At 42.3% G+C, this 20,069-nt stretch overlaps 1 protein-coding gene across 2 annotated transcripts in view; it reads right to left on the reverse strand.

Annotated features, from left to right (window-relative positions):
• Positions 1 to 17,054, reverse strand: part of CYP27C1 (cytochrome P450 family 27 subfamily C member 1) — a 47,814-nt gene extending 30,760 nt beyond the window's left edge. The window contains exons 1-3 of one of the 2 annotated variants that reach the window (XM_090046077.1): positions 16,572 to 17,054; positions 7,789 to 7,925; positions 2,906 to 3,105 (exon numbers count right to left, since the gene is read on the reverse strand). In XM_090046077.1, the coding sequence (XP_089902203.1) occupies positions 2,906 to 3,105; positions 7,789 to 7,925; positions 16,572 to 16,910 (676 nt within the window). In that variant the 5' untranslated portion in view covers positions 16,911 to 17,054. Of the gene's footprint in view, positions 1 to 2,905; positions 3,106 to 7,788; positions 7,980 to 16,571 lie in introns of both variants that reach the window. The other variant, XM_090046076.1, reaches the window with a different exon arrangement.
• Between the last annotated feature and the right edge of the window lie 3,015 nt (positions 17,055 to 20,069).

Here is a 20,069-nt window from a genome sequence, read left to right on the forward strand (position 1 = left end):
TGTGGGTATTATCAAAAACAAAGAATTTTCCTAATGTCAGAAGTATTAGATCTCCTACCACCAACCGCTGTGTTTTTATGTAGAGTAAGCCAACTTAGGTCTGAAAAGATAAGAGTCTGTGCTGCACAGAACTTACAACCCTTCCCAGTTTGGCTTTACAGGTGTATTTTCTGGTCTGTCATTCAAATTGTTAAAGGAAATATTGAATAAAACCAGGCCTGGGACAGAGTGCTTTGTAGGACCCCAATTAAATACCTTCCCAGTTTGATAGCAAGCCACTGATAATTTCTCATTTGGGAGTAGTTTTAAACCAGGTGTGCATCCATCTTACAATAATTTAACCTGGACTGTAATTTGCTAGTTTTCTTGCAAGAAAGCTAAAGTCCAAGTAATATCGCACCTGTTGATTTCCCTTTTTGTAGTATCTAGGACTGGAAGGGGCCTCCTGAGCCATCCAGTGCAGTTCCCAACTATCTCAGCCCACACATTGTATAATTCCTCAGATAAAGTTATCCATCTTCGCCTGAAAAGTAAATATATTGCCTGTACTACAACTTCACAAGCTCACTTCTCTCATGGCTATACATTTTCTTTTTAAGTACCTGGTCCCAATAAACATTTTTCATGAAGACTGAAGCAAAAAAAAAATAATTGAGGGGGGCAAAGGGGCACTGAACACTTCAGCCTTCCTTGTTTTTTTTCCCCATAAGGTGATGGACTTAGACCATAAGAACAGCTATTTACTGGGTGAGACCATAGGTATCTCGTGTCACACGGAGGCAGAAAATGGATGCTGAAAGGGAGAGTGAAGAGGGTATGACCGGGGTTGTTTCCATTGCTCCTCTCCCACTTGAGCCTCCAGGATTTCAGGTCTAGGAAGTTCTGATTCAGAGCCTGTACCCCAAACTCCCATGCTCACTAGCTCCTGATACACCATTCCTCCAATAAATTCCTCTCCAACCCAGAGTTAAGCCTTGTCTGAAATGACACAACTTTGAGGCACTCACTTGGCACTTAGCATGAACTGATGAGCTTTAAAGCTCATGTTTTAAGTGCCCTAAGTATGGTCTACATGTAACTTTATCCTTACTTGAATCTGATGTAGAATTAGCCCAGAAAAAATCAGAGGTAAAATAATACCAGAGCAAATTAAACCAGTGCATGTGCTTTGTGTTCACAGGTGCCCTGAAGGAGCCAGTCACTACAGGCTCCCTTTTCAAGAGCTCCCTATGCAGCCATAACAGTCTCTAAGCTCCTTAACTTTGTTCTGCATTAGGACAGTATACTCTTATGCATATAACAGGTTTATTTTTGATACTTCCAATTCTCATTGCCGTTATCCATTAGATTATCTCCTGGAAATCTTCAAGAGGAGACTGGACAGTCACCTTGCTGGGGTCACCTGACCCCACTTGTCTTTTCTGCCTAATACCAGGGGGCTGGACCGATGATCTTGCACCAGCCCCTAACAATCTATGAATCTTCTCCAGATAATTCTCAAAAGTCTTTGGGCATAATTTACATTAATAATAATCAAATAGCATAAGATGATTTTATATGTAATGACAGGAGCAGGTTAAAAATAAAAATTCAGAAGGAACGTAAATAATTTCAATACCAATCAAAGGCAACATGTAGCTCAAAGGGTTAAAGTGCCTTAAGACCACTGGTACCTAGCTTACACTAGTTTTTTAGACATTATCTATTTAGAATAGACCCAGGTTAGCTTACCAAGTAGTCAGCCATTTGAGACAGCAGCTTCATAGATCAGAAATGCTGGAAGTGGTTACAAATCTCAATGAGTCACTATTCCTCACCAAAGAGTGCCAAAATTTTAAGCATCAGGCAGGTATACAGTATTTTATTGTACAGTGAGAAAGACTACATTTAAATGAGGTTCTTTCTGATGGATATTATGTAACAGAACTCCTCTTAGCATAATTATAAGAAAACGTTATGCTGCGTGAGTTAAAAGACCATATGACATTTTAAAGCAAACACTGGTAAATATCACAAAAGTCTAATGATTTATATAATTCAATTACTGAAAAGCAAATGCTTTGATAAGTGAATGGAACATACTTAAAAGCAGTCGCAGAATACGGCTTGCAGTGGGAAGACACTTAGTGATCTCATTCCCCTGCTTTAACTATGGCAAGTTAGGGTGCTCTTGACGTTGTGGATAAAAATTCTCCATGTCAGGGCTGAGGGGTGCTCACAGTTTTAAGAATAGATTAGACACACTTCTACAAGATAGCTTGGACTGGAATGATCCTGCTTTGAACAGGGAGTTGGACTGGATGAGCTCCTGAGATCCCTTCCAGCCCCATGTTTCTATGAAAATCAGGACCAAAAAAAAAAAATGTTACATATGAACATAATAATCACCATCCTGGTTCAGAGTGGAGATCCATCTACTGTAGTATTCTCTTTCCAACAATAACAAGGGACAGATGCTTTGGGAGAAAATGTTAGAATCCAAAATCAAATAGATTTAGACAACAAAGCGTAGTACTTCTTCATAGCTAAGACTGGCAGAATTTAATCAAGCCAAATGCAACAAACTCATCTGGAATTGGGCCATCCTAATGAAGCTTACCTACCCTACTCTTGTGAACAATACCACAGCATTTTGCATAGGGTGTTGTTTTTACACTGTGTCTATGGATACGACTTCAACAGCAAGTGCCATTTAGCATAAAAGTGTTATTGCATGGGTTTTGACTAATGAACGAATGCTACCAAAATTCACTGGCAGAAGAGCTGCAGCATTTATGGAATCAAGGCCTCTGTTCCTTTATTGTTTAGCTTGAGCATAGCAGTAGATTTTTATGCCAGAAACACATAATTATTATTGCATGGTTTAGTGCTTTTCTTTCGAGGTACTATGCAGTGTGTGTCTCACCTTCCATAGAATACTTGAAGAAGAGGTTGTTTACATCGGTCACAGTTTCCCCATCTTCCTCTTGTCTCCTGAGAGTGTGGATTCTCTTAATTAAATCAGTAATAACTTCATTGACTGGTCCAGAGAAAACAGATACATCTTCGGGTTTCAGGATTTTCTGTCTTAGTACTTTCCTCATTTTTAGCCACTGATCCCCCTCCCTAGAAGAAGTAATTAAAAATGCATGCATGCAATTCTTCCTGACAACTGCTAAATCAGCAGAAACTATAGGTTAGATGAGAACCTTTCATTAGATGCTGACAAACAAATTCAGTATTCCCCCTCAAGTAGTGGTTTCAGTGTGTCAAGTTCTACATTCTTATGGTTTCACTCCAGATTTTCATGCAAATAACAAGTCACTGTATAAATTGGGCTGATGTTGCTGTTACAATACACAACCAAGTTTGTAAATTTAATTAATGTATTCTCGTTAGAGGGTTAGAACTGTATAATTTTTCTGTCTGAAATATGTGTGCCTTCAGATGCCTGTTTTATTCACATCTGTGCTAAGTACCTGAAGTAACAGACCAAAATAGCATGCCATGGATTTGGGTTTGCATGTTATCACATTTTCATATATATATGTATGTGTTTCTGTGTGTATATACATTTATATGTATGTATGTGTGGAAAACATTTAAAAAGATAAAATGTAATGTGTATATACACACATATTACACACACACACACTGCACGTGCATATATACATATACACACATATATAGAGATTTATATCTATCTATATCTATCTTATCTATATAGATATACAGATATGTATATACATAAGATATATAGATACAGTTATACATAACACTGTTTTTACTCAAATCCAACACAAGGTTTTCTCCCCTCCGTCAGCAAGAATGGAAAATAACTCTCATCTTGGACCTGAGTACCAGCCCAAGGCAAGTGGTGACTCAGCTCTGGCTTTGGCCCCAGCCATAAAACTGCCGTCAATGGTGGCAGATGACAGAACAAGGAGCAATGTTCTCAAGTTGCAGCAAGGGAAGTTGAGGTTGAATATTAGGAAAAACTCTCTCACCAGGAGGATGGTGAAGCACTGGAACAGGTTACCCAGAGAGGTGGTAGACGCTCCATCCTTGAAGGTATTTAAGACCCAGGTAGACAAAGGCCTGCTGGGATGATGTACTTGGGGTTGGTCCTGCTTTGAGCAGGGGCTTGAACTAGATGTGACCTCCTTTGGTCCCTTCAACCCTCACTTTCTATGATTCTGAGCCACCCACTGTCCTGAGCCAGAACAGCTAATCTCATAGGGCAGGGGACACGTGGCTGGGAGGAGCCTGGGGAGACCATGGGCCATACGTGGGTAGAAAACCTGCAGCCTGCCCCTTCTCCCCTCCCCCTTGTTTCTTCCTGCCTCCCTTCCCCCTGTTTCTCTCCTTCACCTTACCTTCTGCTCCAGCTCCTGTCCCTCCAGCCCCAACCCAGCTCAGCCAGGATTGCCAGGCTTTTCTTCCTGACTAGGCTGCGCTGAGGCCAGGCCAGGGCTACACTGCTGCTGACTGCCCCAGAGAAGCAGAGCTGCTGCAGAAAGTAATGGCAGGGTGGGCAGAGAGTGAGGGGTCCGTGCATTGCAGGGCAGGGAGCATGCGGAAGGAGGGATACACGGCAAGGGGCAGGCATCTGGTCCTTCACCCCTACCATTTCTTTCCCCACCCCAGCAGTGAGGGAATGAATTTAGAGATGACCCCCCCCCCCAGTAATTTAATTTTATATGTGGGAAATTATAACAAATTTTAAATTTTCCATGAATACAATCCCATTATGGGGCCATTGTGTTAAATTTGATGGAATCTTGGATTCAGATAGATACTGGAGTGATGCATACAAAGATATTTAAAAAACTAATGGCAATTTTGAAAAAAAACATTTTGTGTACACCGATCATTTACTGGATCACACCTCTTCGCTATGGAGTCATAAATAATGGGTGCATTTGACAGTGCTGCCATCGGTGTTCCCTGCTACTGTGTAGTTTCCCACTCGATCACAGACAATCAGTGTGGGAAACCATTTAGCAGTTAGTTTCTCAAGCATCATTGTTTAATATAAAATAAAACAAATGAACAAAGATGAAACAGGGAACAGCTGCAAGCAGACCTGGACAGGTTAGACAAGTGGGCAGAAAACAACAGAATGCAGTTCAACAAGGAGAAATGCAAAGTGCTGCATCTAGGGAGGAAAAATGTCCAGCACACCTACAGCCTAGGAAATGACCTGCTGGGTGGCACGGAAGTGGAAAGGGATCTTGGAGTCCTAGTGGACTCCAAGATGAACATGAGTCGGCAGTGTGACGAAACCATCAGAAAAGCCAATGGCACTTTATCGTGCATCAGCAGATGCATGACAAATAGGTCCAAGGAGGTGATACTTCCCCTCTATCGGGCGCTGGTCAGACCGCAGCTGGAGTACTGCGTGCAATTCTGGGCGCCGCACTTCAAGAAGGATGCGGATAACCTGGAGAGGGTCCAGAGAAGGGCCACTCGTATGGTTAAGGGCCTGCAGGCCAAGCCCTACGAGGAGAGATTAGAGAAACTGGACCTTTTCAGCCTCCGCAAGAGAAGGTTGAGAGGCGACCTGGTGGCTGCCTATAAGTTCGTCAGGGGGGCACAGAAGGGAATTGGTGAGTATTTATTCACCAAGGCGCCCCCGGGGGTTACAAGAAATAATGGCCACAAGCTAGAGGAGAGCAGATTTAGATTGGATATTAGGAGGAACTTCTTCACAGTTCGAGTGGCCAAGGTCTGGAACGGGCTCCCAAGGGAGGTGGTGGTCTCCCCTACCCTGGGGGTATTCAAGAGAAGGTTGGATGTGTATCTAGCTGGGGTAATGTAGGCCCAGCACTCTTTCCTGCTTATGCAGGGGGTCGGACTCGATGATCTATTGAGGTCCCTTCCGACCCTAGCATCTATGAATCTATGAATCTATGAAATGCAATAAATTAATATACACACACATTACATTTAAACTTCCTTAATTTTTCTTTTAACGAAACGGTATATGTGTGTGTGTAATTTCTTTTATACAAAAGCAACATAACCAGATATGATGGACCAATAATTTGATTTAATGTAACAATATTTTTTACTCATATATCTGGCCTAATTATGCTTATCTGAAATCTGTAATAAATTACAATCCGTTCAACTCCTGAGTCTACAGGAGTTTAAAACAGATCGTTCCTAGACTAAAAATTACTTAAACAGCTTTGGAGGTGTCAACTAATTCATTTATTACTATGTGTTTATGCACACTACTGTCTCTAGCTGGAGTGAATCAGATGTGCTGAAATGTTTATTTTCAGTTTGGGGGAAGAATTCAAATAGGACAGAACAAACTACAAACAAGCAAAAGAGATTTGTCTTTTGCAGAGGCCTGTGTGTTTAAAGCTTAAGGTGTTGAATTTTATTTATCATGCCTTATGGATGAAGTACAGCTGGGGATAACAGTTTATGTATCTATATCATGTGGAAATATGCTACAGTTTCTCAAGCAGACAAAGCAGAAGTCTTCTAAAGATTATTTTTAAATCTCTATTTGCAAAAGTATTCCTCCTGAAAGCATTCCAGTTGGAATGATGCTGCTGCACGTTTTAATTGTTACTGGCCCACAAAGAAGTTTCATTCCTTTAACTAGCACCTTCCAAATATAATTTTATGGTTGGGTGCCATTGCTGTAATTCTGGCCTTTCTTGTATTATTATTTTAAGACTGAATTTAATACTAATCTCATTCTCAGGTTTACACTACAAAGAACCTTTTGACAAGATAAAAGTGCAGTAGCAAAAGCAAGAGAATAGTCATGACTCAAAATAATTAATTTCCCTTTGAATAAATAGCTTACATCATTGAAAACTGTAAAAATACCATGGGACAGTTGATCACACCCATGCAAGCATGTGCAATCATGTTATAGACAAGCTTTGAGAGGCAGATAATTCTTTGTGAATCAGCTACAAATAAAGTGCTTGTCCACACAAGGAAATCAGAGCACAGTAAACCAGGATGCACTAGCTACTCCCCATTATTAATTCCCTGTGGGGACATCTACACATGCAATTAATATGAAGCTGTAAACTCCAGCACATATCGCACTGGAGTTTATTGTTCCCGCACTGGAGTTTATTGCTTCCGCATTTACATGCGTCTGGGACTGCAGCTCACCAAGCCAGGTCAGAGCATCCCCGGCTGGCTGGGGGCCTGTGGGGGTCAGCCTGCCAGGGCTGCTCCAACCTGGCTCAACATGCTGTGGAGGGGCTGGCTGGGGTGTGAGGGTGCTTCAGTGTGGGGCTAGCTGGCAGGCAGCTCCCACACTGAAGCAACCTTAATTCCCCACCAGCCTCATCAGCATCTAAACATGTGTTGCTGTGCACTGAAGAATGCCACCATAAGACAGCACTTCTGTTTACAAGTACTAACGTATGGTGGAGTTCATTAGTTTCCTGCAGCTTAATAGAGCCACACATGTACACACAGAGGCTTTACTGCAGAGCTAATTAGTCAGCTCTGCAGTAAACGGTTCATGTAGAAGTGCCCACAACAGACAATCGTTGTCCTCAACAGGGCTGCCTTTTTGTGTAGCAGATAACTCCACTCTCGAAGTGGAGAACGCTGTCTCACCCTTAGCGTGCCTGAACTTTGAGGAGTTAGAGCAAAATGCTGAGCTCACTATAAATTCACACATTAGTTTATTGCACTCTAAGTTTCTTGTGCAGGTAAGCCCTAAACAGAAGGTCCTCCAGTCTGATTTCAATCTGGTGTTCCAGAAGATTAAATATGCTTTGATGATGAAAACATGGAAAAGGAAGAAGTGACTATACTTACGCAGAAATGAGTCCAGTGGCTCTTCCACGTAAGTCTCTGTATTCCTGCCAGGATTCCATATTAGCTCTTTGTGGAGCTCCACCTTCTGCCCGGAGAACCTGAGCAACCATGTCTCTGTCTGCAATGGATACTACAAACTGGAAACCAAAGTGAGACTTGAAGATCTTTCCATACTCCTGAGTATGCTTTTGCTGCAATGTCAGCAACAAATCAAAGCAAAAGAAAAACATGAGTAATTAAAAAAAGACAAAGGAAAGTTATACAGTTGTGTCACAGCATGTTGATCTGCACTAACATAGCATAAGATGCCAACTCCTACACAGAAAGTGCACAGTGATATCACTTTAAAAAGAAAGCAAGTTATTCTGGAGGAAATCATACTGCTAAATATTAACAACCTTCAAAGATTCTTCATTACTTGAAAAACAGGAGCTGAAGTTGTTCTAGTGCAGTGACTCTACATCAAGGCTTCCCAACCTTTTCCTCAGCATGACCCCATTTAAACATCTGAAATTTTTTCCAACCCCACAATGATGCAGACAAGATCAGCAAGTCATAAACATGGCATTACAATGTTTATGGTCTTGATATTTTTTCATTTAAAACATTTTAAATAATTGTAACTTCTTTTTAGATTTAAAAAGCAACATTGAATACAAAGTCTAAAAAAGGTATTAAATGCATAGTCAGCTGACACTGTCAAGCGTCTTTGAGATCCCATTTTTTATCACTGTGATCCTAAATGGGGTCACAACTCCAAGGTTGGGAAATGCTGCTCTAGATTCTTTTAAGGGCAGTGTGGAATGATGCGTAATAGTAAGACTGTTAGGAGTGGAAACACCTACACATGATTCATAGCAAAAACAGAGATGTCATGTATGAAACCATAGCACTGAAAACATTCTGACATGGTGTGGTCTTTCTAAGTTCTTTGCAGCAGAAGAATTGCTCTAATTTTTTTTTTTGTAGTCAAATACGAGTGACAGCTAAAAGCTGGCATTTTCCGAGGTGTGCCTTGGGTCTAAAAAGGTGGAGAACCACCGACCAAGTGCAAGAATCATGACCAGTCATGCGTTGAAACGAGAGCTCAGTTGCAAAACTTAAAGTCCAGAAACAGCTTGAAACACCACTAGAAAACACCTTAACAACAGTCTTAAAACACTCATGAGGACTAAAAGAGGAGATCACTTCTAAGACCTTTGAAATTAAAGCCCAGAACTCTAGACACAAGGGGTTAGGTAAACTGAGTAATGAAGAGGTGAAAAGACTCGTAAAGGGGGGAAACTGTACAACTAGATAGCTACAAATTTAGAGAATTCCCCTAAACACCTATTGTGTAGTTCTCCATTATAAAAATATTTGACCTCATACAGATTTGAAAAAGCAAGTGTTTTGCATTAGAAAAAATATCATAATCAAGTACAGAGGTACAAAGAGATAAATGTACACTTCTATATAACAAAAGTCAGTTTTTCAGTTTATTCTTTGCAGTCTACTTGTGGTCTCAGTCTTAGAGCTGTTATCCAAAAAGCAGTGCACTGAAATTTCTATTTTGCCAAATACATCTCATAAAAGTATATATTGTGGTGCAGAGAAAAAGGAGAGGTGGAGGAGGATCTTGTTCTTAGAGCAAGGTATCTCTGTTAACTGATCCATAAGTTTTATAACCACCAGCTACAGGCAAGGGACAGGTAATTATGAAAGAGAAAGTAGAAAACAGCAATAAAAAGTGAACAAAAAAATTTTCTTAGATTATTTTACAAAGTGACAATCTATTCTTAGGGTCTGGTTACACATTGCACTTTGACCTACTCCAATGCTGATCCATGTTAGTGATAGCTCAAGTTTGGAGCAGTCACACGTTAAGGATAAAAACCTACACAACTGTGACTAGACACTACAGAGCTGTTGAGGTGGAAAGTTTGTCCACACAGAACAGGAGGGTCAGGGTGCGGACACTGCATCCTAGGATGCCAGAGGACTGCAACTTGGGCAGCGTTGCTTTGTCTTCACCTTTGCTTGGTTAGTGTGGGAGTGCCCACATATTAATGAACCATAAACTGGGAAACACAGATCAGAGATAAACTTGCCCTGGAGTGGCATAACTTTAAGCCACCTAAAGTGCACTAATTTCAGGTGTTAATGTGAGGACAATCCAGAGGTTAAAAGCTCTAGGAGCTACCTAAAGCTAATGTGTAACAAGGTCTTAATTCAACAAATATAAACAGATAATTTTTTCCACTCTGAGTTGGCCTAGAAATTAAACATCCATTTCTCAAGAATTCATTTGGAATATTTCTGGGAATGGATTAAATTTAAATATAGTCCAGATTAATTTAAAAATATGTATGGATCACAAAACCACTTTTAGTAGGTAGCAGCTTCAGCTCATAAAAATCAGTTAACAGTGGAGGTGATGCAAAGGAAAATCTAAATTTATGGAATCAGAGATGTGGACAAAAAAGCCCACCATTAGGAGTCCATATACAGGTTAGCTCTACCCTTGGAAAGCTTTACTTTTCTAGATATATTAAACCAGTATACTGTACTGGCAAAGCACTCCTAGAGCAAACCTTTATAGTACAGGTTGCTGTCACCCAAGCAAAAGACATGATTCATGCAGAAGCACGGTTTTGTCAGTATAACATAGAGCAATGAGGGGGCCAAACTCTTAGGCAGGTGCCACAAATTAGCCCTGCACCCTTCTGAGTGCCACTCCAATCCCCTTCCCTTGCCCAATCTGTTGCTTTGCTTTCTGCTTCCTGCAGTATATGCTGCTGTGATGCGTGTCCTTTCCTCAATCTGCCACGTGCCCATGCCACTTGTGGCATGCATGCCACAGGTTAGCCACCCCTCCCTTAGAGCAAGACTGCAAACTGGCAGCCCATGCAAGTGGTTAATATGCAGCCAACAAGACCCTGGAGTTGCCTCTCCCGCTTCTGCATGGCACAGGAGGGTTCAGGAGCCAAAGGCTGCACGCCACTGGCACTGACCAGGAGGCACCCCTACAGCATGTGGCCCCTGTAGTGTGCTGCGTGGAGCTGTACACCAGTGTTGCATGCAGCCCCCAGCCATACCAAAGTTGAGTAGCCTTGCCTTAGGAAACTTTTACTGGAATCTTGAAATCATTCATAAATCAAACCGCTAACCAAAACAGCTTTTCCAGTAAATGCCTGCAGTGTAGATCTGGACTAAATTTGAAAACTATGCCTTAGTCATCCACATTTTCATAGATTGAATGTTTAATAACCTCAAAAAACCTTGGGCTGAATGCATCATACTTTGTCATATAATATTACATGCTTAATTCAAACATACTTTCAATTACACTATTTTAAGTTATCATAAGATATCCTAGGAAGGATAGAATTCAGTTACAACAAATATGGACTGAAATCAAATGTGCACGAGTGCAATCAAATTATTTTTATGTTCTTTCCATCAAAATGGAAATAGTTAAGAAATTAATTCTTTAGGGCAATGATTTTGGCTTCTCTGATCTGCCATAGCACACCAGGATAGTCTCTGTAACAAGCAATAACAACAAACAGAACTGTGTTCTTATGCATCAGTCCTCTCTCTCTCCCTTCTGTATATTCAGCTTCTAAATTGAATCCAAACTCTTTCCTCTTCACCTTCATTTTCCCACCCTCCAGATGGGTCACAGGAGCTCCAACTCTACTGAATTCAGAATCCTTCTCTTCCACCCAGAGTTTCTGCAGGCACCGCTGCTGTTGCCTGAACTAACTAAATGCTGGAATCATGTTACAGAGAACAGACCCTTCTTTGTAAAAATGCTTAACTTGCCCCATCCTTTCTGCATATGGTGCATGAACATTTCTGTGTGTCAAAGGACATCATTTAAGTAGCTGTGGTGGTTACCAAGGGGTTTCAGATTAATTCATTCCTGATGTTCACTGTGTTGTTAAATTTGACAGAGAGTGATTAATCCAGTTAGAGAGTGTATGCAAACAAGCCATCATGATTTGTAAAGTTAAAATTTGTGAGAATCTTGACAAAATGAAAGCCTTATAATGTACTAAAATCCTCACACCTTTTTTTTTTTTAATTATTATTATTTTTCCTTCCCAAAACTACATTTGAGCAAGGGAAAAATCTTAAATCTTATAGTAGTTGCATATTGATATATATTACTTAGGACTGTTACAGCTCTCATTTCTTAAATTTGTATTATAATTTAAATAACTGTCATAACATTGACCAATACATCAGTTGTTAAGGTAACATGTGATGTTTAACTGGCACATAAACAGATCATTTGTCTTTCTTTTCTGGGGAAGTCTAGCTGTTTTAAAGGCAAAGACCGCTAATCACTTTTTTGGTTACCAATCCAATTAAGCCAAGAAATTCAAAATTAGAAGCCTAAAGTTTGGCTGCCACTGGCCTCAGTTTGGATTTGGGACCCTAACTCCAAGCTCCTATATTTTTAAACATTAATTGGAAGAAATAAACATCTGTTCCCTCAAATTAAGCAACTTGCTTAGTAGGGTTTTTTCCCGTTTTCTGCCTCTTCCGGCTATGGTTAGTCCTCTCATTTGTCCTGATTTTTGTTTGTTGGTCCTAACATACTTTGTTTCTATCCTGGTACAGTAAGTTTTCTAGAGGTTTCCCTCTCTTCTCCTCTCCTTATCAGGGCTATGCTTAAAAAGCATTACTGGCCTAACTCATGATAAGGGATTCCGGCTTTTTATCAACATAATTATGCTGGTAAATGTTCCGTTGTAAATGAAGCCATGCTAGGGTAAGAAGCTTTATACCAGTAGATTGATTATTTCACTCCATCAAACTAGAATAACTATATTGCTATAAGCATTTTCACACTGGTTGAACTGCTTTCTACACAGCGGTTATTTTACTGCTTTAACTATGCCAACACAATTAAGGCAGCAACATTTTAAAGCATAGGCGTGAGCTTAATTTCACGCCCTGACCCATACACAAGGAGTTTGACTACAGAGCCTTCCCACCTTTAACTTCTCAGTACAAGAAGCACCCACAATTGTAATCTATATATTTTGGTGGGGAGGACGGGAAACAGGCCTTCCAAATCCTGACTTACTGTAAATTGTAAACCAGATTTGTATATTTGCTTAACAGCGCATACTTGCAGTGTTAGAAAATCAAGAGGGAGGCATCATCTTTATTTTATTGAAAGGGCTTCATGAGCATCCTTTTGAAAGTTTCCCCTGAGTATTTTTCTGCCCCATGCCTGTCTGCTCCACTTTCTTCAGTGTCTGAGAGCCTCACAACTTTTCTCTGATCTTGGTATTACCACGCACTAGATGTTGCCCTATTCAGATCTCCCTCACCTCAGGGTCATGACTCCACAAAGGAAGGGATTTAGGAATATAGTTGTTGTTGCGGCTGGTTGATGGGAGGCAGAAGGCCTCTACCCTGACTTCAGACTAATATGGCTCTTCCCTTACTCACTGACAGTCTATCAAGGTGCATATATATCTATATATAGAGATATATCTATATCCACCCTGCCTTCTAACTCCTTTTTCTGTTGCTTGATGGCACATGATTTTGGTTATTTCATCTCTCCCTGTAGTGCACAGTCTGCTCCACAAGTAACACCTCATTCCTCCTGGAGCAAAATCATGAGCTGATAAAAATAGTATGTGACAAGGAAACAGGAAGCAAAAACCCCTCAATTGTTGGTTTCTTACCTAGAGATTAAATGCATTCCAGACACTAACCAAGCAAAGCTGAAGACACTGCTAGGGAGCTCATAGTCTCTGGCTAAAACGCCCAAGGTAAAGATGGTTTGCACGGTAGGATTCTCAGGGTGTAATAACAGCTGGGAGGCTCAAACCCAACTACAGGAAACACGCAAACTGTATCGAATATTTACTTTGTGTCTAAAGTGAAATGGTCTCTAGCCAATATTTAATGGAGAGAAAATTTCTTCAAGCAATAATTATGCCAACCAAGGCCATAACACAACCATGTTTTTGTACCACAAAGGAAAAATCACTGGGGGGGGCCATCCTTGAAGGAAGAAGAAAAAAAAAAAGCATTACTGTGCATTTATCTTATAATTCCTTATTTCATTCAAACATAAGCACTCACCCTAAATCCACCTGCACTGGCACAGGGCCCTTTATAAAATTGTCCATGGAAGATAATTTCTTATAAAACAGCCAGGAGCAAATGTGGGGGGGGGGGAATGATACAATTGCACCGGCTTTGATTCCTGGTCCATCCAGAGTTTAAAACCAACTTCTACAGGCACAGGGAGAGTCTGATGGTCTGTGCCTGAAGAAGGGTGTTTGTGCCCAAAAGCTTGCAAAGAACAAATTTTCCCCAACTATTTAGTTGGTTGAATAAAAGCACATCTACCCAAAGGACCTTGTGTGCCCACGTCCTTAGACCAACACAGCTACAGCCAACACCCCCAAAAAACGAAGGTCTCACACCTGGCCAGTTCTCAGGAGTGCACACAGTTGACAGTGTTGGCGTCTACTGATTCCTAAGGAGGACAGGAACCCCGAGGTGCCAGATCCCAAGGCAGGACGGGTTTCCTCCGTGCTCTGACACCCGTACCCGATTAAAGACAGCAACCTGACATCTCCACCCTGTGTCCCACGCAAACGGCTGCCACAGCCCTGAGTGCAGTTACCCTGGAGCTTCGCTCTTCAGCACGTCTAACCAACCATCCCTGCCGCCCACACACCCCCTCAAATTAAGCAATCGAGTAACGTGGTATGTGATGCCGCCTCCTAAAACCTGTCATTGCTCCTCTTGGCTCCTGAGAGGTGACTCCCATGGCCTCTGGCTGCGGGGGTTTACAGGCAGTTAATAAATGGGCTACCAGCTGCACATGTAAAAGGCTGGGGGGATGCCTAAAATTTTGCAGGGTGGTCGCCAGTGTTGCCAATTCTCACAAGCAGCACCCCCTTCAAAAACAAGCCCAACCCATTTCAGAGACAGAGGAGTGGGGGTGCTTATCAACCTGTGACTCTCAAACAAACAACATTGGGGGGGTTGGGGGGGGTTAAAAAAAGCCCAATTCCAATAAGTGGACTTGGCAGCACTGGTTGTAGCCCTGTTGGTCTAAGAACACAGACAGACAAGGTTCTTTGGGTCCCTTTTATTAGATAGTTGGAAAAACTGCTCTTTGCAAGCTTTCAGGCACAAACACCCTTCCTCAGACGAGCACCATCAGGCTCTCCCTGTGCCCATAAAAGGGCGTTTGTGCCCAAAAGAGCAATTTCCCCAACGATTTAGCTGGTCTAATAAAAAAATCGGATTTTACCTCAAAAACACTGTCTGCCGAAAATTTGGCAGCCACTTCCTTTCCTTCCCATCCACCACAAGAAAGCCCCCGCCCCACAAAACACAAGCATCAGGGGCCCGATTCCGCACCCCCCCCCAGCCTTGCAGCAAGGGTCATTGCATGGTGCCTTGCTTTAAGCAAGAGTCCCTTTGGGTGCGGTCCTCCCCCACTTAAAACATTGAGGGGCAGGACCGTTGGTGCCCCCCACCCCCTCACAAGACTGTGAGGCGCCCCCCCCCCGTTTAGAACGTTGAGGGACGCGACGGTTGGCGCTCCCCCGCCCCCTCAGAACGTTGCGGGGCGCTCCCCTCCCGTTTAGAACGTTGGGGGGCGCAACCGTTGGCCCCTCACGACCCCTTCGGCGCGCGCGGCCGCGGGAGGAAGCGGGGGAGGGCGGGCTTCGAGCCTCCCGCTGAGGGGAGGGTCACGTAACCGTTCCTCCGCAGCTGCTTTGGGGCAGGCGGCTATCGCGAGCCCTCACGGCGATGCACATCTACACATGTACTGCCCCCGTGTAGCCAGAGGGGTTGTTGTGTGGGGTGCGGGGGTTGCAAGGGAGGGGTGGCGAGACAAAATGGTCTCTCTGCTTGGGAGAGAAGGTTGATTTAAAAAAAAAAACAACTTCTCAGAAACTAGAGGGCTAGATCTGCCCCCCCGTTGAGTTGTGACCCCCCCCCCCAGCTGCAAAGGGACTCGATTTTCACAGTACAAACACGGGCAACTCTGCCTTTTGGTGCCCACGGCTTCATCCGGAAGGTGGATTTGGCCGGTTTTCTAGGAGACGGGTGGAAAATCCCCGCCCCCCGCGGTGTTCCTCACTCTTAAAATCGCCCCCGCAAAACAAAACAAAAAAGTCCTTTACAGTTTGTCACGAGTGGATTTGGTAGGGAGCATTCAATGAGAAACGGGGAAAGCATTAAGTTTTAGTCATAGTTCCCAAAATCTTAGCTGGCTGTGGGGAAAACCATTCAACTGGGCGGGGGGGGGATGTAGAAAACCCCCTCACAGTTAGTGTCTATAGGTACAAAACATGCACCAAAATCATTTTTTGATGTAGGGATGTAGAAACCCCATCACAGTTAGTGTCTATAGGTACAAAACATGCACAAAAATCATCTTTTTCATGTAGGGGTGTAGAAAATCCCCTCACAGTTAGTGTATATAGGTACAAAACATGCAGAGAAATAATCCTGTTCTCGCAACTTGAGGCTCAACTGCATTGATACAGCTTGTGTCTTTGCTTTGGGGCTGAAAAGCAAGATTTGAATGCATTGTTTTCTACTGGAAACAGCAGAGGTTTTCAAGTCTCGTTGCACGAAAACTGAATGGGAAGGAAAGGGCTCCTGACTCGTGTCTGTTCTGTCACCTCCACATCAGTGACATGATGCTGAAGTGACACATGGGATTAATTGCTACTGTTAACTCCATTTTTCAATTTGACTGAGAAGTCCTGGAAGAAAAAAAGCAACAAAGTTTGTACCTGAATTTCATGAATGCGGCTGAAGCCGTCTTTCCAGAAGAACTCGTACAGGTTGCTGAAGACGCTGGGTCCAGGCATTTCTCGCAGGCTCCTCACCCTGTGGTGATGGGCAGGCTTCAACAGCCCTCCTGCCCCCTCCGTCACTGCCATCCCCTCCTCTTTGTCCTCTGCCGCTGCTTTTGCCGCTGGATTATTTTGCACCTCCAGAGCGGGGCTGCTAGAAATTTTGGGCATCTGTTGAAACCTGCAGACAAAAACCACACGATAAAAGCAACCCCTTCTCTCGGGTTCCAGAGCCTGTTTACAATTGGTTTTCAAAACCTTCAGTAAGAGAGACATTTTTTTTTCAATTAAAAAAAAACCCGTCCAATTTGCTTCTGCAGCTTCTTTATTTGGTTGCTGTTTGTCCTCTGCTTTAAGTTGTAGGAGCAGCACTTCCAACTCTTCACTGCACGAGCATCAGTTTACACAGGCCATTATGAACGGCTCCCTCCCCCTCGGGCTGGGAAAGGGGGTGGGTCTGGGATGAGACTGAACCTATTACTTTGTATAATTCAAATCAGATAAACTTACTCCTTAATCGTACACTGTAGCAATCAGTTTAGTTTTCTCCTCCCCCGCTCCCCACTTTGACAAAAATGTGCATAGGGATCATCTTAATTTTCTCCTTTATTAAAGGGTGGATTTAAGATTTCCCCCCCTATGATCCAGTTCATTTTCATGCATTTCAGCAAATACCTAATACATTGCATAATATATGTAATTTCTAGATGCAATATATCTAAATGAAATAATTATTGCACTTCTCTAGGTCATAATTCTGTAACTAGGCAATAAAAATTAAAAAAATACTAATAGTTCATGTATAAATGGCAGTGCTTTCTTGGAATAATTGTATATTTTTGTTCATATTTCTTACAACCAGTGCTCATGTACATACTTTATTCTTGAATTTATTATGATTGTGTGTCTTTTCAGAGTGCTTTTCTCCAAAGGTACATCTTCCTACTCTTGCAGAAGTTTTAATTGGACTCTCCCTTTTTATTGGATATCATATTCAATTTTGCTTTTACTTTCTTGATAAACCTATAGACATTTCATCATGATTTTTATTCTGCGCATAAACTTAAAATTCCAAACAGGATGTCCTTCTGTTTTGCACAATGTTTTTAAAAGACTTTTACTGTCTTCCCGTTTACGACTTGATGCAAGTAAGGTGCTCAGTTGGTTGTTTCGTGAAGTGACTGTCTCACCTGCAGGCCTGTATCCAAATGCAGCAGTTAAATCTGAGTGAGAAGCTATGAGCTGTCCAAGTAAAACTTTGTCAGGGAGATATGGCTGCCATGTGAGGGTCCCTGAGTTTGGAATTCACAACTCCTGGAAGTTTATCAGAGCCAAATCTAGTGAGCTTCAGCACATACCGTGAAATATTAATGTAATGAAGATTGGAAATTTATGTTTTCTAGGGCCTTGATTCTGGAAAGATGCATGTGCTCGGCTATCATTGAGACCAATGGTTCTCAACTTTCTTTGTAAACATCGACGGCCAGTGCCGACCCAGTGCCCCTCACTCCCAACCAGCTGTCCCCTACCCCCAGCCTCCCAGCGTGTGGGGCAAGGGGGCCCCCCAAGCAGCCCCTTGCAGACTGGAGCTCTGTCAGCCTGCAAGGGAAAAGCCACGTTTTTCTCCTTTAGAGAACCTGTTTTTAAAGTTTGCTCATGACCCTTTCATATATTGTTGCCATCCACTGATTAAGACTTTTCCAATTTACTGTGTTTACTCAAAAGAGAAGGCAACCCTGATTATAAGACCACCCCAATAATTAGATTCTATATATGAAGAGTTATACCAGAGAAAGGAAATCAAGAATTTTCTGGAAGGGACTGAAGAGGAAGAAGAGATACAGAAGATAGAAGAAAAGATAAGTTTAACAGAAGTGGGAGAGTGCTTAAAACCTTTAAAAGAGGAAAACCTCCAGGAGCAGAGGGACTACCCGTGGCATTTTACAAGAAATTCTGGTGGGGATCAATATAGCAGAGGTCTTTGAAGAAATAGTGGAAAAAGGAGAGGTGGGAGAGGATTTTACAAGAGAAATAGCAATGTTATTACCCAAGAAAGGAAAGAAAAAGCTTCTTAAGAACTAGAGACCAATTACCCTGCTAAATACAGTGGCTCTGAGAATAGGAAGAACATGAAAAAAGTTATACAGGAAGTTCAAATCTGTGCAGTCCCAGACAGAAAGATTTCTGTCTCCGTTTGGCTGAGAAGCCATACTCTGACACACGTTCAGGAGAAGTTGAACATGGCGGTAGCAAATTGGGATCTGGAGAAAGCGTATGATAGAGTGGACCATGATTTTCTATTTGAAGTGTTAAGGAAAATGCGCTTCCCAGAGAAATTGATAGGTCGGATAATTTGCTATATAGAAAGCCAAGTGCTAATAAATGGACATCTGAGCAGAGCCTTTAAAATCCAAGCCAAGGGTCAGATAAGGGTGCCCATTTTTGCCAATATTATTTGTATGTGCAATGGAGCCACTGGCACAAAGAATAAGGAAAGATAAAATCGTAAGTGGGATAATGATACTAGGAGGAGGAGCGGTAAAGTCTATCATTGTAGTGGCTAGGGAAAAATGATTGATTTGAAAGGGTACAAAATCACACAACAGAGTATGGTGAAGTGACTGGGGCTAAATGAAAAGAGCTATGATGAGAGTGGGAAACTGGAGGGACCTAGAGAAACTTGGACTACAAGTAGTAGCAGAGGGAGAGAGCAGAGTTGTATGGATCCCAATCAGGGCAGAAGGGAAAGAAAATAAAGCCTGGGAAAAGGTAGCAGCAAGGGTACAACAAGCATTATGGTTGTTGTGGATGGGAAGGACACTGTCCTTGCTGGAAAAGTGGTGGCAGTTAAGGCAGTGCTACTGACAATAATTTTGTATACTGGAATTGTGTGTCCAGCGTCATGCTAGTGAAAATACACAGGGAAATACGTATGTTCTTTTGGAAAGCAAAAAGAGAAAGGCTGGACTGTGTAAAGCAAATGAGGTGAGGAATGAGGGATGTTGGACATACAACTGTTTGTTTACACAAACTGTGTTCATGCAATGTGTAAAGCGGCAGCAGGAGTGAAGGGAAAGCAGAACGCTTTAGCTGATTTTTGGCAGGTATGATCTTGAGAAGATGGGAAATGTATGGGGGCTCTTGGAAGAAGCCACTGGTGTAGCAATCTACCATTCATTACATAAGAATGGAAAGTTTTGTAAAAATATACAAAATAAGAAAGGTGGGGCAGGAGGCCCTGAAAGATCACAAGAGATCGACAGAAAATGTGAGCAAAGGAGACAGTATGGCACCAGTGAGAAACTTCACAGCAGGACAACAAACAACAAAGGGGAGCATGCTGATCTGGCTCAGCTGATGGTTAGAAATACCTTGCTGGTGAGTGAGGTGCATCAGCAGTGTGTACAAGGGAGAGATGTGGGGAGGAAGAAACCA

Source organism: Crocodylus siamensis, chromosome 4 (assembly GCF_052110815.1).
Source record: "Crocodylus siamensis isolate JL-2025a chromosome 4, ASM5211081v1, whole genome shotgun sequence".
In the NCBI taxonomy this organism is placed as follows: Eukaryota; Metazoa; Chordata; order Crocodylia; family Crocodylidae; genus Crocodylus; species Crocodylus siamensis.